Here is a 19,013-nt window from a genome sequence, read left to right on the forward strand (position 1 = left end):
ACAATTGTTTTAGGAATGTGTTGTATGGGTAGACACTCAGTGAGGGTTTCCTTCCCCAGAGAGTTAAGACAAAGGCAAAGCAACACTTGAGAGAACAAATGTGCCCCACTCAAACCTACTAAGTCCCTGCGTTCCCGCACGTGTCCTCGTGGGTCTGCAAAAGCAGCTTGTCTGGCTCCTGTGACCTCCTTTTACCAGGCATATTAGTATCACAAATAAAAACACATGAACACCAGCTAACAACTTCGACTTTTAATAATGGAAACAATTTGCCATTCCAGAAACAACCACAGGGAAGAAAAATCTTCCCTATAAAAATAAACACATCAAAATTATAAATATTATAATTTTTTTACTTCTGTGATTTAAAATGCTCCCCTGCAATACTACCCCCTTCATTTTTAACAACATTCTGGTACCATCACATGTTGAAGAGAAAACAGTATTACAGCAAAGCTTAGTTTAACACAAGAATTTGTACAGTGATTTTTAAAAATCTCTGGCCGTAGTGGCCTTTTCTTTTATGCATGAAAAATGCTGCTGCAGGAACCAGTGTTTGGGAGAGAACGTCAGTGTTCCAAGAACTATGTACTGACAGAATTTCAATACAGCAAGTTTTCCAAATTGCAACTTGTAGTGCACACCACAACCAGCAAGGTTCTGGATACAAGAGAGGAGGATGCCTGTTTTAGACAATCTACTTCAAGTAAAAAAAAAAAAAAAAAAAAAAAAGGAAAAAAAATTCACAGATAACCATCAGCTACTACTTTATGTTCTAACAGTGTCTTAATCTGAGAAACAAATGCTTCACAAAATACAAGCTTACTGGGTGGGCAATTCAAAGACCAGGTGGTTGATAACAGTATACTCAAACCCAAGCCACAGTCTGAACAATAAAACCAGTATAAAAAATCATGAAGGCATTCCCTGAACAATAAAGGTAAAGCGTTGGATGACAATGTCATTGAAACCTCATCGATGCGCTACAAAGAAGTCACATGCAAAATTAAACAAGATGTGCCCCATACATATTTTATAGCTAGTTCTACTTTTATTTCCCCCCCAACTCTCCTTAAAAAGCTTAGGAAGATAGGATTGTCTCAGTAACGTGTGTGCACAGCAGACCACCGCGGACACCTGCCTCCAACAAGACAGGTGCTCTCTGCAAAGTCGGAAGTGCCACCAAGAAGGGAACTTTTTAAAAGGCACAGTTTACGTAAGAGGCAAAGAAATGAAGCACCTTGGAATTTCAAAAAGAATCCATTAGGTGTCACCAAAGTGTTGACAATTCCTTGGGAATTTATAAACAAAATGTATCTAGACTTAAAAAAAAAAAAAAAAAAAAACAGATTATAAGGCCCCTTTAGAACACAGCACAGCTTTCTTGTTGTTTTCAGATTGCTGCAAAAAATGAGGTTATTTAACCTGCTTTAAGGAAGGCTTCTATTGTGCACGCCTTTCTTTGGTTGGTAGAACACGCACTTTCGTTAAAGCATTTCCAGAAAGAACCCCTCTTGTGTGGTCAGCTGGTGCATGGCAGGGCGGCAGAGGGGGAGTCCTCCCTTTCCCGCCACCCTCCTCCTCAGTCAAGTACTCCTTCTGGAAGGAGGATCTGATGGCACTGGGTCTATAACCCACATCCCTAATCTACCTTACAGAAGAACAGACTGGTTTGTGAGAGAAGGTGGGGAGAAGAGGGAAGAGTAGAGGAGGAAGAGGGGAAAGGGGAGGAAAAAGGGAAACTAGGGAAAGAAGGGAGTGATTGTCACAAAAGTATGCAGTGAGCTCTCTACTTCACAAATCTCGCAGCTAACCGGAAACTGCCACCCCCTACCCAGACTCCGTTTCCATTCAGGGAACAGCTGGGGTGGGAGACCGGGACCATATGGTAACAGGATGGTAACAGGAGCTGGCCCTCGGTCATGGCCCCACCACCCGCAGAAGCGCCCCACCCCCGCCCCCTCCAAGAAGAGAGCACCGGACCGGTACCCAGAGAGGGGGACCCACCACAGGACCCCGCTGTCTGGGCCTGCGAGGTCCACCTGGCTGGATGTTCATTCTCTGGGCAGCTAGCTGCACACTTCCCAGCTCCTCCCTCTGCTCTAGCTCCTACTTGCTTTGGCTCTGTTCCCTCGACTTACTCACCAGCACATCAAGCATTACCACAATGGGCTTAACATCTCAAAACCCAAGGCTTTCCCGTCTATAACCAAACACACCTTTCTCCCTGACCACCCGCCCCTCACCCAAACCACATTCCCGCAGAGCTCCCCACTTCCACTGGCGCCTTCTTCCAAACTTGCTCTACACCTTCTCAGTCCAACTCCTAACCAACCCTTCAATGCCTCCGAGTTCCTGGGTTCCGGGGCCTCTGAATTCCCATGGATTGCTTCCTCTGACATTTCAAGACCAAAAACAAAAACGGACAGGTAGTTTCAACACAGGACAGTATTCAGATAGATTCCTTATTAAGCTTTTTTAAAAAATCATCTGCACATCCTTCAGCTTAACTTCACCATCACATAATCAACTAAAACAAAGTAAGGAAGAAAGATAAACCAAACAAAACCCAGAGTCGTGCTTCCAAGCCGTCTAGATGGCCCCAGAGGAGACCGCAGATTCACAGCTTGCCGAGAGGTGAGCCCGCGGGGCGTCGGACGGGCGGCAGCAGCCCCGCCGGGAGAGGCCCCAAGGCGGCGGGGACTAGAGCCAGGGGTCCGAGGGGGCAGGCTCCGGCGTCACGCGGCGCGAGGACGGCCCCCCAGCGAGATAGACCCCGGCTGGGGCTGCGCACGCAGGTCCCGCGCCTCTCGGCCGGGGGCGGCAGGGGAGGGCGCGCTTAGCCGGGTGTCCGCACCTCGCTGAGGGCAGCCTCCAGCTGCTGGCGGTAGGCCGCATAGCGCCGCTTCAGGCTCTGCAGCTGCTCGTCCTCCTCCTTGTCCAAAATCCGCAAGAAATTCTGTAGCTCTGGAAGGCTGAAGGCTTCCCACTGTGCAAGGACACAAGAAGGAAAAACCCAGGTGCTGAAGTCAGATCGTGGGCCGGCACAGGTGGGGTTGGTGGGGGGAGGCGCGCACCAGCCTCCCTCCCCCAGCACCTGGGCCCTCGAGGACACCCAGGCCCACTCGCAACTCCTACCCCACAGCTGCCTCCACAGCTCTCCACAGCGGATCTCACTGGGGCCAAAGCACTCAGGGCCCCAAGCGCACCAGGCATTTTCCCTGCTGACCTGGCCCCTCTCTGACCCCACCAGCATCAGAAACCACTCTCCTCAGCCTCTCCCTGCAGTCACCGCCATCAGTGCCACATTCTTCCACTTCCCACAATCTTACCAGCTCCTACACAGCTCTCCAACTGGCCTGCTCTTCTCTACTATCTCTGCTGCCCACCTCTGCATTCACCATCCTCTTCTCCAGCCCAGGGACAAACTCGCCCATAACCTCCTTACACCACTCTTCTGTTCCCCCATCTGTTCCTAGGAGCCAGGATTTGAATATGAATTCTCTTATTCTCTGAATATGAATACTCTTCATAAAATGCAAATCTAGGCATGTCCCTCCCCTGCTGGAATCCTTCGGTGGCTTCCTCTGGTCATTCCTACTAAGTCTGAAAGACCCAGACCCCTCTAGCTCCCCTCTCTCTCTCACATTATCCCACTCATTACATTACCCTCAGTATCTTCACTCACTTCCTCCACTCTGCCTGGCAAACTCCTACTTAACCTTCAAGTCTCAGCTTAAATGCCACTTCCTCAAAGAAGTCTTCCATGATTTCCTTCCTCTGTTCCTTCTGACCCAGAAAAAACACCTATGAGAAGCTCTCACTGAGCAATGGTAGCCCTGATCACAAAAGGTTTAAAAATTGTGGGGATCATTTGCTAAGCATCTCCCTCACCTACCCTTTACCGACACTGCAGCTGTTGTGCTTCTCACTATCTGGGCTTTGCCGCTTGCCCTGGAGACTCTGAGTTGCTTCCCCAACAGCACCTGGCACCTAGCAGGCACTTTAAGAAAAAATTTTTAATTCATCAGTAAAGGTCAACAAAGATACTTGGCATCACCAGGGAGGGGTTTTGTAAATTTGTTTTCCAAACAAAACACCTTCCAAAAGGGGGCCCTGGGCCCTAGGCTGAGAATCATGGCCTTAGGCAGAACAATTTTTCCCCTAAAGGTTTATTTATTTATTAATTAGAGAGAACACGTGAGCACGTGCCACAAGCAGGGGACAGGGCAGAGACAGAGAATCCCAAGCAGACTCCTGCTGAGTGCTGAGCACTGAGCCCATCCAACGCCCCCAGGCTCAATCTCACAACCAGGAAACCATGACGGGAGCCAAAATTGAGAGTCGGAAGCTCAAGGGACTAAGTCACCCAGGGGCCCCAGGAACAGTATCTGACAGGGAACTCCCAGGGGTGTGGGGAGGGAAAGGACCAAAGATAACCTAATACCAGTAGAACAGACGGGACAAATGGAATAAAACCACCAAGTAGGCATAATGGCAGAAGGCTTTCTGGAGAATTCTGACCTGGTTATTAAAGAAAGTAAGAAACATGGAGTAGGAGAACAAAACTTTCTACATTAGAACATTCCGTTAATTGAAACAGCACTATCTTCCTAAAACTCCCCAGATCAAGCTCCAACTTAGATACATATTACAAGGCATGTTTATGTGTATTTTTAATTTGTAACTCAAAACCACCTTTAAAAGTCTTTAGTCCCACTTCACAGATTTCAAAACCGAGGGCTGAAAGACTGGAAGATTCACCCAAGGTCATACTCCTGAATTCACAAGAGGACGGTAGGAGGTGGAGTCCTGGCTTCCTAACTTTTAACCTGGAAACTATTCTCACTGCACCACACAATGTTCTACACGGACAATTCATGCCATTTCTTGTTCAGGCACAAGATGGAGACCCAGGGCTTGCCCCAAGACCCAGGGATTTACTCAAGTGTCCTTTTAAAGTTGGCAGCTGGACCATATAAAGTGCTTTTTTCAACTGAACTGGCCTAAATTCAATCCTCCCTGGAGGGAAAATGGCAAATGATGCATATATAAACATAATTTCTAAATCACTGTGGCAAGAAGAAAAAAAAAGATTCTAGAAAGTTTTATGTCTCTCGTGGTAGAGAAACTCCTGCATTTCCTTCTTTTTTTTAAAATTCCATTTCCTTTTATTTCTCTTTAAACGAATGAGCCTGGAGATGTTTGTAGCAAACATATGGAGAGTATCAACTTTCACAGTTTAGCTGCATTAGGGTAATTTGGAGGCAGAAGGAGTGAAATGGGGTCTTCGGGTGGGAAAAAGATTTCTTACTTGCTCTTTTCCCACCTCTGAAAATTATAAACCAAGAGAATAGATATTGTTTAAAAAAAAAAAAATTCTATTGCAGGCTAACCTTGGGTTCATTTCTGACAATTCAAAAACACACAGCAAGCTGTCCTCCAGACTCCTCTCCCCCTCCCAAGAGACATAGACAGGCAGCTAGACAGATGCCCACCTGGGTGCATTCTCTCTCCTCCTGCCCAACCCCCCAACCCCCCCCACAACCCAGAGGAAAGAGTCACTAGACTCAAGCAGTAAACCAGGGCCAGCTGCCCTCTACAGTGTAAAGCAAGAATGAACAATCACTTACCTCTCCAATTTCATGTTCACGAAGAACAAAACTCAGCGTGTCTGTTCTGGGCCCAGCCACCAAACGCAGGTAGAGCGGATGCTCCCGGTCCGAAAGCTTACATGCGTAGACTGAGTAAGCAAACAGGCAGTCCGTTACACAGGATCTCGTCTTTCCCCAGACCATCTGCCTGGCTTTCCAGCCCCTCCTCCGGATCAAGGCTGCACAGCCCGTGACCCAGCCACCCTGTCACCGTCCTCCCTCTCCTATCGCTGTGAACAGCCGGCAGTGGAATGGAATCTACACTAGTTCCGTTCTAGCTGCACAATACGCACTGTGCCTCGATTACAAAGGAAATAATCCTCAAGAATGAATTTTTTTTTTAAGATTTTATTTATTTATTTGACAGAGATCACAAGTAGGCAGAGAGGCAGGCAGAGAAAGAGGAGGAAGCAGGCTCCCCGCTGAGCAGAGAGCCCAATGTGGGGCTCGATCCCAGGACCCTGGGATCAAGACCTGAGCCAAAGGCAGAGGCTTTAACCCACTGAGCCACCCAGGCGCCCCAAGAATGAATTTTAATGGGTATTAGTTAGTCCAAGGATGGGCCTGTAATTCACTCTGCTCCCCCTTTTATAAAGCAAGATGATACACTTACAAAAGCATCTGCAGCCCCTTGAAGACACAGTAAAAACATACCATCCGAAAGAAAACAAAATCAGAGTGAATCTCTTTATACATTAATTTAGAATTATGAGCAGACGCAAACAAACCAAGCAGTCACAACACGGGCTCTGCTGGCTGCAGGCACAGCTGTGTGTCTCTCGCATCACATGGGGACACACACGGAGACACACACACACACAGGGTACTAGCACTCCTGCAGTGCTGAAAGATTCTGCCAGCCATGAGGATAATATTTTAATAGGATGCTATTACTGTCCGCCCGTGTGGCTCAAGTCCAGTGGGCAGGCAACGAAGCTTGCCGGATACACCATCTGAGCTCCTCTATGGTATCCTGGCACTTCTGGATATGGCCCCATCACAGGTACTGATTTCCCTGGAGATGTAAACGCCCATGCTTCGAGTCTGGTGCCTCCTGAGGGTAGGAATCTTGGCCTAGGTCCTCTTTGTATTCTGCAGGGCCCAGCCCATGGTTTGGGGTCAAAAGAGAAGTATGCACACTCAGCAACTAGCTGCATTTCCTCCCCCAACAACTGAAGGATATGTCAAGCACATCAAGTTAGTCTATTTTCCTCCATTGCTGCTGGAGGCTCTACCCCAAAAAAACAGAGGTTAAGTAGCTGGACTGCCCACACATCTTGCGCATTTCCAAACAAGCACTTGTGACTCCCAGTATCATGGTTATCCACCGCTGGTGATCAGTTTCTGCTGGAGCATGGGACTACCACGTTCAGTTTCACACAGTTCCTTACTATCCTCTTTCTACTCGCTGCATGTGGGCATGGAGTTCAGACAGGCAGACCCCAGAGGAGAATGTTATTCATCCACTGTATGTGCCTCTGGGGGGCTGGGTGCCACACTGCCCCCAGGTCACGGCTAGCGAGGCAAGCTCAGGAAACAGAAGAACCCGGCTGGTGCCACGCTCATCAGAAGTCTGCAATGTGCAGTAACACACGCGCCTGCCCATCCTCCAAGTCTCCAAGGACGCAAGTCTCCCAGACCACCCCTGTTCAGACGCACATCAAACGTGGAATGTGCTAATGAAATCTTCAATCACAAAAGCATTCTTTTTCGTCCTGAAGAGCATTAAAATTAAGGCTTACAAAAAAACTCGAAGCCATCCCCTGGTGCACACATCACAAAATCCTCCACAAATGCCCATCACATGTGGATGCCTTGGACCTCCTCAGACCCACAAGTGTCCAACTCAGGAATACGGAAAGCCAGGAAACGGGAAAAGGGTTAAGCCAGGATCACCACGGCTTCCAGAACCTGTCCCTGGGCTCTGACATACACACACCCAGCAGCGTTCCTGCTGCTCAAGACGACAAAGACGTAAAAGCAAACACCATTTTCATCTGAGGCCTGGCAACATACCTTGGTCTTCCCTATGACAACGTTTATAAAGTGCAAACTTGGCAGGGCTCTCAGTCACGAGAAACTTCTTGAGCAGGGCCTCGATCACTTCCCCAACGGTGTTCATGCTGCTGATGTGAAGCGTGTTCATACAGCCATTGCTACCGGGAGCAAGTTTTCCAGAAGTCTGAGGGGGTCTGCAGAGCTCCATCTGGACTTTAATGAAGCCAGTGTAAATCCCATTTGAATTCTGAAGCAGGAAGAAACGCACACTGTTAGATGAAAGGCGAGATACTCTTTGTCTGGGTCTGTGCTTTTACTGCTCTGCGGCACAGCTTCACTAAAGATCGCCCCGAAGGGAAGGAGCTCAGAGGGAGGTTAACACCACCCTGGCAAAGTGCTTCCAGAGATGGGGTCTGTAGGGCAGATGTGGCAATAGAAGCCTCCCCGTGCTGTGGGGACAGCGGTCCGAGATGGACGCCTCTGAAGCCACATGTGGAAGGTCAGAGCCCACTGGAGAGGTTACAGTCCACCGCAGCAGAGATCAGCCAAATCCCAAAAAACACAGGTGCCTGACAGACGGGTCGGGGCCAACTGCTGGAAGGAAACTTCTGCAGCTGGTGACCAGCTATTACACAGAAAAGGAAGGTCGTGGGGTGCCTGGCTGGCTCAGTCCATTAACTGTCTGCCTTTGGCTCAGATTGTGATCTCAGGCACCTGGGATGGAGTCCCTGCATGGGCTCCCCTCCCCGATGCATGCACATGTATGCTCCCTCTCAAATAAATAAAATCAAGGAAGGAAGGAAAGAAAGAGGGAGGGAGGGAAGGAGGGAGGTTCTCTGTGTCACTTGGAAACATCCAAACCGAGGGAACAGAACCCAAACCAGCTACCTCATTCCTAGTGCCTATCACCCCGTGTCCTAGATGATCAATTTTGCCAAAATGTTTGGACACAGCATACCCCACACCGCGCAAGGCGTGGGGCGCGTGACAATGCATCTTGGTGGCCTCGAGCAGCTACAATGCAAACTACAGATATTATAAGCACTTGTCTTTTTTGTCTTAACGTGGTATTTATATCTCCTTCTATATACTATTTTTTACCCATTTTATTGAGATATGCTTTTCATGAAAAAGAAAAAAAAAAACCCTGCACGTATTTAAAATACACAACTTGCTGAGTTCAGCACTTATCTTTGCTGATGGTAGACTTGTCTGCTCTTCACTTTTTCTTTTTACATCCAGGAAAAAAACGTATTTTAGTGTTTTATTAAAACAAAGCCTCAGGTGTTACACAGAAATGAGACAGTTGGAGCGCCTGGGTGGCTCAGTCATTAAGCATCTGCCTTCAGCTCAGGTCATGATACCAGGGTCCTGGGATCAAGCCCCTCATCCGGCTCCCTGCTCAGCGAGAAGCCTGCTTTCTCCCTCTCCCACTCACCCTGCTTGTGTTCCGTCTCTTGCTGTGTCTCCACCAAATAAATAAAAATCTTCAAAAAATTTTTTAAAAAATAAATGAGACAGTTAAAACATTTTTAAAAACCCTCCTTTTGGGTCCACTATTTGTCTTCCTTTCCACAAGATCAATTTACCATACTAATTCGACTGTTCATTCTTGTAGAAAAGTATTACACAACACTTTAAGTTTCTATTTTTGCAAGGTCATCTCCATGGGGGAGGGAAGAAGAACCGAAGGCAAGTGCATCCTTTGATGAAAAGCGCATTTGAAAACAGACAAGCATCACTGTTGGGAGTAATGAAGAATAAAGTCGCGAGCACGTGTCCCGCTTCCCCCTCTTCAAGGCATCCCACTGGGGACGAATCCTTTATCACAAGGGTTTACGTGTAGCGCTCCTCCCCAAAGGTCACAGACTTCAGCAGGGCCTGCTCTAAGCCAGTCACTCTGTCCTTGGCTGAACTGTCAGTTCACAGCCAACAGCCCAAGAGGCAGAAGTCCAAGGGCCCTGGAAATGGACACCACGGGATGGCAGGTGCCTCAAAGAAAGTCACCAAATGTGAGGACAAGCAGAGACGCCAGTCCCGTCTGAAGCACATGAATACTCTGGCTTTGCTCTGGCTCTTCTCCCCCAGTCACTATGCCCCATGCCTTCTCCCGCCTCCACCAGCTCCCCACTGAGTTCAGTGTTTGGTTCCGCAGAGCAGGAGCCCCAAACAACGTGCAGGAGGCTGAATACTACATCCGGAGGAATCCTGGCTCAATTCTATTCTAACCCACAGGCATGGAAATCCTTTTCCCAACACTTCCCAACTTACTTGCACAAGAGAAAAGGGACGTAAGCCTTATCAGAATTTGAGGTACCACCTGTATGTTAAAGAGCAATCCTCAATGCTAAAAATCTTTCGGAGGGTCACAAAACTTTTGTTTTTTAAGATTTTATTTATTTATTTGACAGAGAGAGAGAGAGAGATCACAAGTAGGCAGAGAGGCAGGCAGAGAGAGGGGGAAGCAGGCTCCCCGCTGACCAGACGGCCTGATGCAGGACTCCATCCCAGGATCCTGGGATCATGACCCAAGCCGAAGGCAGAGGCTCCACCCACTGAGCCACCCAGGCACCCCGGGTCACGAAACTTTAAAGTATTAACTGATGGGTGCGATAAAGCTACTTCAAAATATAACTCTAATGTGAAAGCTGCAGAAGTACGCCACTTCATCGTCTGGCGTACCCTGACCATTTAACGTCTGCAAATGCTACTGAGAGACTTTAAAACACATGGATGGTAAGACCAACAGTTGGTATCTGTCTTTTGACAGGTGTCGGTGCTTACCAAGGTCATCTTCAACTTGTCTGTGACAGCCAGGTTGTATTTATGGACTTTCTCTTTGATTTCCTCTTTGCTGAGGTAATTGTGGGTTTCCTTCTCTTTCTCCACATCCTAGAAGGAAAACAAAACACAGAAGAAAAATGCAGATAAGCCAGGATTTTTTTCACATTCCACACAAGAACTCTGGAGCACTTCACCTTGAAATATACACACCCTCTCACTGGGTCATCCACCAAACATGGCTTTCATTCCTTCAGACCAAGTCTTCTTGAGGGCTATATGGAATAAAACTAATAAAACTAATCTATCAGCAGCTAAAAGGAACACTTAATATTATTTTGTAAAGCTGTCCTTTTTAAATTTCCCTTCTGCACAAACACCATTCTCTAAGAGTATATGCAAGACTGGTCATTTCCATTTTAAACAGTATCCACAGACACACACCAAAAGCTTCCCTTTAACACGTTCTATGAACCTTACGGTTTTTTTTTTTTTTAAAGATTTTATTTACTTATTTGACAGACAGAGATCACAAGTAGGCAGAGAAGCAGGCAGAGAGAGAGAAGGAAACAGGCTCCCTGCAGAGCAGACAGCCCGATGCAGGGCTTGATCCCAGGACACTGGGATCATGACCTGAGCCAAAGGCAGAGGCTTTAACCCACTGAGCCACCAGGTGTCCCAACCTTATGGTCTTTATAGCTTCACCATATTTATAAGCAAAAGTACAGTAGTTAATGATGTTAGCTGGCACTCACCAATGACCCAATCAGACACAACTACCAGAGGGTAACTTACCTTCCGAACAAATCCTCATGTCAAGATACAAGTAGCCAGATCTCCCACTCTCACCGCTCCCAACCCCTCCAGTCTCACCCCAGCTCTGACCTTCCACACTGTGGATGCGACGACATAGTTGAACCCTCTTACCAGTGAAGGATTCCCCAATGGTTTATTGTCTAAAGAGCTCAACCAGCGCAGGATGGTATACAACATCCTTCTATAATATGCAGTCACGGGGGGGCGCCTGGGTGGCTCAGTGGGTTAAAGCCTCTGCCTTCGGGGGCGCCTGGGTGGCTCAGTGGGTTAAGCCGCTGCCTTCGGCTCAGGTCATGGTCTAAGAGTCCTGGGATCGAGCCCCACATCGGGCTCTCTGCTCAGCAGGGAGCCTGCTTCCCCCTCTCTCTCTCTCTGCCTGCCTCTCTGCCTACTTGTGATCTCTGTCAAATAAATAAGTAAAATCTTAAAAAACTATGCAGTCACAGGCGCCCAAACCTCAGTGTACGGGGACCCCGTGAAGCCAACTATCCAAGACGCCTGCCTTGTGCTGCATTTCACTCTCCCAACAACCTAACCAAGTAGACATTATTCCAGTTTCCAAAGGAGATCAAGTTCTAAGTAAATTCACCTGCCAGCAGACACTCAGCTGTTCCGTGGCCGCGAGACTCCCTCCCAAAGCCTACCAACCCTCAGTAACTCTAGTCCCTGAGACCTCTTGGGGCAGGGTTGTGTGACATGCTCATCTGGGGACGACCCAACTAGTTAACAGACCAAACTCAATTTTAATCGGGTCCTCTGTGTTGTTTCCACTAACACGAACAGGTCCCCACTGTCCCTGCCTGAGTCAAAGGCTACATGATCACATTCAACCCTGAGTAGCAACTCAAAGGATGAAGGGTCCTGATTTATTCCTCCACTACAGAATTTCTGAAAAGGTGTCTACCTTTTTACCGGAGGCTGCCTAAGCCGGTCTCTGCTGCCATCTTCTCATGGGGAGCTAGTACTACGAAGCCACAGAAGTGGCAACCAAAGATCTGGCAGGAACACTTTAATAAAGAACATAAAAGGGCTCCAGGAGCGCCTGGGTGGCTCCGTCAGTCAGGTGTCCAACTCCTGATTTCACCTCCAGTCAGGATCTCGGGGCTGTGAACGGAGCTTCTCACTTAGAGCAAGTCCGCGTGTCCCTCTCCCTCTGCCCCTCCCCCTGCATGTGTGTGCACATGTGCTCGCGTGCACTCGCTCGCTCTCTCTCTCTCAAATAATAACTCTGCAAAACAACACAGAACAAGACAAAAAACCAACATAAAATGGCTCTTGATCCATTCAGGAGTCAAGTCTTTTTTACTTCAAAGCCTGAACATAGGGGTACGCGGACTATAAAGTAGGTCAGTAACTTCCCAAGTGGAGCAGCGTCCTGGTGAAGTCGGATGGGTCCGTGCTGGTACTGCTGGAGAAACAGAGCATCCTCGTTCCCCAGGAGGAGGGGGCCTCAAAGTCCCTTGGGGAGCATTCTGTCTGCCAACGTAATACCCCAAAGCAATCCTATTTTTGGTGTCACTGGTTAGGAAAGGGGAAGGGGAAAAAAGCTGTAGATTAAAGTAACTTTTCAGAAGCTTCAGTGACTATTTCTAAGGAAAATCAAAACATACATTGCACCTCTCTGATTGCCCGGCTCTTTCCCATCCACAATTCACTGGCCACAGGCCACAGCTGAAAAAGATAACGAGGCTTTGTTCAGCTCTCCCCAGCAAATACTAAGAAGTGGCCAGTAAGAGGTCTCCACTTCGCAAATGTGAGATGTGGCACCAGCAGGGCATGAGGGCGCCGTGACAAAGAAGCCCAAATCCAGCAAGGCCAGGGCTCTGACCCAGAGTCTGTCGCCCACTAATCCCGTGCCCTCAGCTCAATGACCCAAGTCCACTTCCTAGCAAATAAAAGGGACCAGTGTGAATCATCTTGATCTCAAAAGTGCTTCCAGGCCTAACATGGCAATTTTGCAAAGATCTGCGGTTGCTCTCAACAGTGTGACCTATGGAGCAAGATGGTTCCACTTAGGAATCAAGGCAACCAAAGGCCCACCATTAAAAATGTACCCGGGGCGTCTGGGTGGCTCAGTCGGTTAAGCCGCTGTCTCTGGCTCAGGTCATGATCCCAAGGTCCTGGGGTCGAGTCCCACATTAGGCTCCCTGCTTGGCAGGAAACCTGCTTTTCCCTTTCCCACTCCCCCTGCTTGAAGTCTCTCTGTCACGGTCTCTTTGTCAAATAAGTACCTTTAAAAAAAGGGGGGGGGGGGCGCCTGGGTGGCTCAGTGGGTTAAAGCCTCTGCCTTCCGCTCAGGTCATGATCTCAGGGTCCTGGGATCGAGCCCCGCATCGGGCTCTCTGCTCTGCGGGGAGCCTGCTTCCTCCTCTCTCTCTGCCTACTTGTGATCTCTCTGTCAAATAAATAAATAAAATCTTTAAAAAAAAAAAAAGTTTAAAGTACCCCCCCCCACCATGGGGGGGTGGGGCGCCTGGGTGGCTCAGTCGTTAGGCGTCTGTCTGCCTTTGGCTCAGGTCATCATCCCAGGGTCTTGGGATGGAGTCCCACATCCGGCTCTCTGCTCAGCCGGAAGCCTGCTTCTTCCTCTCTCACCCCCCCTGCTTGTGTTCCTTCTCTCTCTGTCAAATAAATAAATAAAATCTTGGGGGGGAGTATCCCCCAAAGGAAAGAGGGGCGCGTGGGTGGCTCAGTCAGTTAAGCATCCGACTACTGATTATGGCTCAGGTCAGGATCTCAGGGTCATGAGCTTAAGTCCCATGTCACTTAGCATGGAGCCTGCCTGCAATACTCTCTCCCTCTGCTCCTCCCCCGCACCCTACTCTCTCTCTAAAATAAACCAGTTAATTTTTTTAAATGAACAAAATAGCTAATGGTACCAATACTGCAGCATCTGCCCACCATAGGGGCTTACTGCCTAGGTTAAGAGATAGGAGAAGCCAAAGAATGAAAAGGAGAAGAGACAAAGAAAATGATTAAGAGCAAAGAGGCAGGGTCAAGTCAATTTAGTGAGTTCCTTTTTTTCTTTGTTAAGATTTTTAAGCAATTTCTGCACCTAGCCGGGGGCTCCAACTCACAGCCCCGGGATCAAGAGCCGACCGCTCTACCAACTGAGCCAGCCGGGTGCCCCTAGGGAGTTCTTCACTGCAGATGCTTAGCTAAGCACCCATCACCCCTAGGCCTCCTCACGTCAGCATTCCCAGAAGCCTGAGGAAGTCAAAGGAGCTAGCTGGTCTGGAAAGAGAAACGTCCCCTGGATCACTCACACAGGCATAACCAAGACATGCTTGTGTGACAACCATCCTTCCTTCTCAGAGATTAAAACCCAAGGAAACCATAAGGAGCAGTTAACAGAAAGGACGGGGCCCCAAGGACCTCCAAGATCCTTTCAAGGCGGAACACCCTGTTATTAAAGGATCAACTGGAACATAGATCCCACAGAAGCAGCTAATACCTAAAAGGCTGGCACCCTGATTTTTTTTTTTTTAATATTGAGATACAACTGACATATAACACTCTTTGTTTTCAGTGCACTGCAAAGGCATCTGACATACATCTATACTGCGAAACAACCACCACAAGTTAACAAGGCTCATCAATCACCTCACATAATTATAATTTTTTGGGCGGGTGAGGAAACTTTTAAGATCTCCTCTCTTATGTGAAGTCGACGGACCTAGCACTTGCGCACCTCATGGCCACGGACCAAGGGCTGCTCTCTGAGCAAGTATTTCCTGAGCGTCTGCTGTGTGCCAGGCTCTCACACAAGCACGGGGACAGTGGGCGCCACACCTCCAGCGTCGCCGGGCATACCTTCCCGCACAGGCTGGGCAGGAGTGAGCAGGTGGGGAGGGAAAAGGCCTCTGAAATGACAACTACGCAGCGTCTGGGTGGAAGAGTCTGGAAGCTGGGAGAAAGGCAGAGAAGTCACAAGCTCGGCCCGAGTGGAGAACACTGGTTTCTTTTAGTGTTGTAACGGGAGGAAGTCTCTAGAGCTGGAAAACTTCCAAATTTTCACCCCTTTACAAGAGAGCCCCCGTCCCGCCTTTCCTCTCCCATAGAGAAGGATCCTCCTGCCCTTCCTCTGAATGCAATGCCTTTGGGAAGACGGCCTTACACGTAAGGAGGAGGAAAAAAAACATGCCACCCACAAGGGACAGAGTAGGTAAAAGGGCACTAAAGGTGAACGTAAGAAGGAGGGGTTTTTCAAAACCTGTGTGGCAAGCGCAGGAGAGAGAAAACAGTACAAACATTCACCCTGACCTGCGCTGGCAAGGACAGGAAATGCATGGGGTACCTGTGTCTGGATGTATCCTTATTGCAGGTGTCTGAATGTATCCTTATTGTTCCTGGGCTCAAAGGCTGCCGGGCCACGCCCAGGTGTGTCTGCGGGGGCGGTCACAGGTCCTCTCTTTTATAAGCCACTTTCCATTCACAGTCTCCCAACCCTCCAGAATCTCCATTCTTCCATGAAAATGATGAACCACTAGCCTCTCCTCTAGTGTTTTCATCCAGCAAGCCGGTGTTTGCCTGGTTCCTGGGTGGGGTCACAGAGCTATGCTTCACCATGAACTTCTCCCCCACTGGCCCTGCCCTGCCTAACAGCTGGTGCCCTCCCCGGGTGGGCCAACCCATGTTAAATCCAGACCGCCCTTTAAAACTCTGGGCCAAGGGTCTGAGAACTTCTTTGCCCTTCTTGCTAACTTATCTATTAACGGGAAATTTTATCTCAACTTAACATTTTAAGTTAAAAATGATCACATTTTAAGTTAAACAACAACAAAATAAAGCACCCAGAAGGACCTGCTCGCAGGTGCAAGTGAGAGGAGGGATCCCCCTTCACAGCCCAGGGACCAGATTGGCCGCCGCTGCAGGCACACTCGAGGCTCGCTAGTCTGAATCACAGCTCTGCCAAAGGCAAGCTACTTAACCTTCCGGATCTGTTTTCTCATCTCTGTAAAAAGCGTAAACCGATATGTACTTTATAGAGCTGCTGCGAAAATATAATACAACTCGTTATTCAACAATTCTATGCAGTACCTGCTGGCGCCCGGCTCGGTCCCAAGCACTTCAAGCTGGACAGTCTTCTCCACCTTCTCATGGAGGATGGCCTTGTCAAGCCTGTCCTACTCCCGCCCCACTGCCTTGCGTGTTTTCTTTAAAAAAACGAAAGTAGAGACCCTTTTAAAAACACAACTAGGGGACGTCTGGGTGGCTCAGTCAGTTAAGCGGCTGCCTTTGGCTCAGGTCATGATCCCAGGGTCTTGCGATGGAGTAGCATGTATCAGGGCTCCTTGCTCGGCAGGGAGCCTGCTTCTCCCTCTGCCTCTGCTTGCCGCTCTGCCTGCCTGTACTCCTGCTCGCTCACGTTCTCTCTGACAAATAAATTTTTAAAATCTTAAAGAAAAAAAAAGTGGTCATTAAAAAACACACACACACACAACTGGCACAGATTCTGAGTGGGGGACAACAGAGGCACAGCACCTGATGACACTCAGTAAACCGAGTCATTACCTCTCTGCCATGGGCCACCGCCCCCACATGGAGCCGCTCCAACTCCTGGCCAGGGGTGGGGGCCAGCCTGTATCTATCGGTGGAAGAGGGAAATTTACGGGGCCAAAAGATGCTTCTTCCTTGAAGTGAGGCAAGAATTCCAACTTTGAATCGCATTGTGCAGTTGTGGCAACAGGCAGTCACGTAACAATGTCCCCAACAGACGGGAGGCCCAGGGAGTGACCCAGAGGACACGAGCCTGTCCTGGGTACAGAACAAAACATCAGGTACTGCCCTGTCTCAGAGCCTGGGGCCCTGCTGCAAACGGAATGGAGGCAGGGCCAGCTCCAGTGGTAACGAGCCTTGATAACGACTTCTTCAAATGTCCTCCTTCTGGGCTCTGTTCCAACAAAGACAGCAAATAAAGTGTTGTGGACCTCACCAGAACAGAAAAATCTCTGAGAGAGCTTTCCCCAACCGTCAGGGAAAGACCTACCAGCAGAGCAAAGCAGGTTTGCGTGTAAGAAAGTCCTCTCTAGCAGCTAGGGAGCAAGCAGTTTGGGGGGCTCAAAAGAAACTCTCGACAAGTCAAGTTAGATGCTCCTGAACCTCACTTTAGCAAGAAAAAAAACTCTGCTGAAATGTCTTGTAAGTGTACACAGTGGAAACCCCGTGATGAATGCAGGAAAGGCTCTTATGCACAACTAAGGCCCCGGAGAGGGTCTTTCGGGCTGGGACTCTGCACTCAGTCGGTGCCTGTCAGGCGTTTTCACTCCTCGTCCCACAACCTCGGAGATCCAAAAGTAGGTAGAGATGCTGAGGGAGCCCAGAAAGTTCTCAAAAGAGGACCAGCCTGCTGATCTGCACCAGCGCCATCCAACAGCATTTTCTACCATGAGGGAAGCGTTCCAGACAGCACCGTGCTGTCCGGAAGAAGACTCACCGGCCCCATGTGGGCATGGGAGCACTTACACACGAAACTGAATTTTCGTTTTTATTTAATTGTAAATAGGGGCGCCTGGGTGGCTCAGTGGGTTAAAGGCAGAGCCTACCGCTCAGGTCACGATCCCAGGGTCCTGGGATCGAGGCCCGTGCATCGGGCTCTCTGGCGCATCGGGCTCTCTGCTCAGCAGGGAGCCTGCTTTCCCCCTCTCTGTCTCTGCCTGCCTCTTTGCCCACTTGTGATCTCTGTCAAATAAATAAATAAATAAATCTTTTAAATGTAAATGGTTTTGTGTGGCTCATGGGGCTCAACCGGACAACGGGAATCTAGGCTGTAGCGCGCACAGGTGTGAATGAACAAGGAGCTGGGGAAAGCTGCGCAAGAGCAACGTAAAATAACATGCTGAAGTCAAATGGATTTCCATTCCTGAAGGCACTTGTTTCTGGGGTGCCTCGTGCTGCTGTTCCTGACCTTAAAAGTCCAGGGTGCTGCTCGCTGCCGTGTTCTCACGGCATCAGCGCCGACGATCGGCTGGGTGCCACGTCTAGAGACTCACGCTTATCTTGGGGACCAGCCATGGCATGCTGATTCATCCCGGCCAGTCCAGGGCTTCCCCCACCAAATGGGAAGATGTTTATAAACAGTGGGACACAGACAGAGCTGGGGGGCTACTTCCCTCCCAGTGGGGGTTCAGGTCACTCGTTGTGCCCACCTTCAGCTTGCGCGCTCCTATGCTACCTACCGTAAAAGATGTTTGCTGTTCACGTTTCCAACACCAAAGAAAAAGGAAAAGAAAGACTGTCATGGCCCTCTACCCCTCCTTGTAGGGAGAGAGGCATCAGTGTGATCTCAAGGTAGGAGAAGCAGCCAGCGAAGGGGAAGGGCAAAGCGCCCAGCAAATCCACAGCGCCCCAGGGAACGCTGCTCCTCCAGGATGCTCACCTCCTCTCCCTCTCCCACCCTCCTTGGTGAGTCCCAAAGCACTTTAAAATGCTACAGGATCTGAGAAGAGCCGCAGGTTGAAAGAAAACAAACTCATATCCGCACACAGCAGGGAACTAAGAAAACAGACCTGTAATAGTGTTTTAAGTGTGAAATTCATTAATTAGGAGCAGATCGGTAAATTACATAAGAACAGATATTTCTTTTATTAATTATTCACTTAGTAAGTGGATCCTGTATTCATTCAGGGATATTAGCAGACCCACACCACATCTGTCGAACCTGACAATTTTAAACCACCTCTTTGTCTCCAGGCTTCTTGTTAAACAACAAAGAGAACAGCAGAAGGGAGTCTAGGTGGGTGTTTTAGATGACTTTTTTTTTAA

At 48.9% G+C, this 19,013-nt stretch overlaps 1 protein-coding gene across 1 annotated transcript in view; it reads right to left on the reverse strand.

Annotated features, from left to right (window-relative positions):
* Nucleotides 1–237: 237 nt before the first annotated feature.
* RASSF3 (Ras association domain family member 3) overlaps nt 238–19,013 on the reverse strand; it is a 73,800-nt gene continuing 55,024 nt past the window's right edge. Inside the window, exons 2-5 of the mRNA XM_046012846.1 lie at nt 10,437–10,544; nt 7,671–7,899; nt 5,634–5,743; nt 238–2,989 (exon numbers count right to left, since the gene is read on the reverse strand). Of these exons, the coding sequence (XP_045868802.1) occupies nt 2,840–2,989; nt 5,634–5,743; nt 7,671–7,899; nt 10,437–10,544 (597 nt within the window). The 3' untranslated portion in view covers nt 238–2,839. The remainder of the gene's footprint in view (nt 2,990–5,633; nt 5,744–7,670; nt 7,900–10,436; nt 10,545–19,013) is intronic.

The sequence above is a fragment of the Meles meles genome, chromosome 7, assembly GCF_922984935.1.
Source record: "Meles meles chromosome 7, mMelMel3.1 paternal haplotype, whole genome shotgun sequence".
NCBI lineage: Eukaryota > Metazoa > Chordata > Mammalia > Carnivora > Mustelidae > Meles > Meles meles.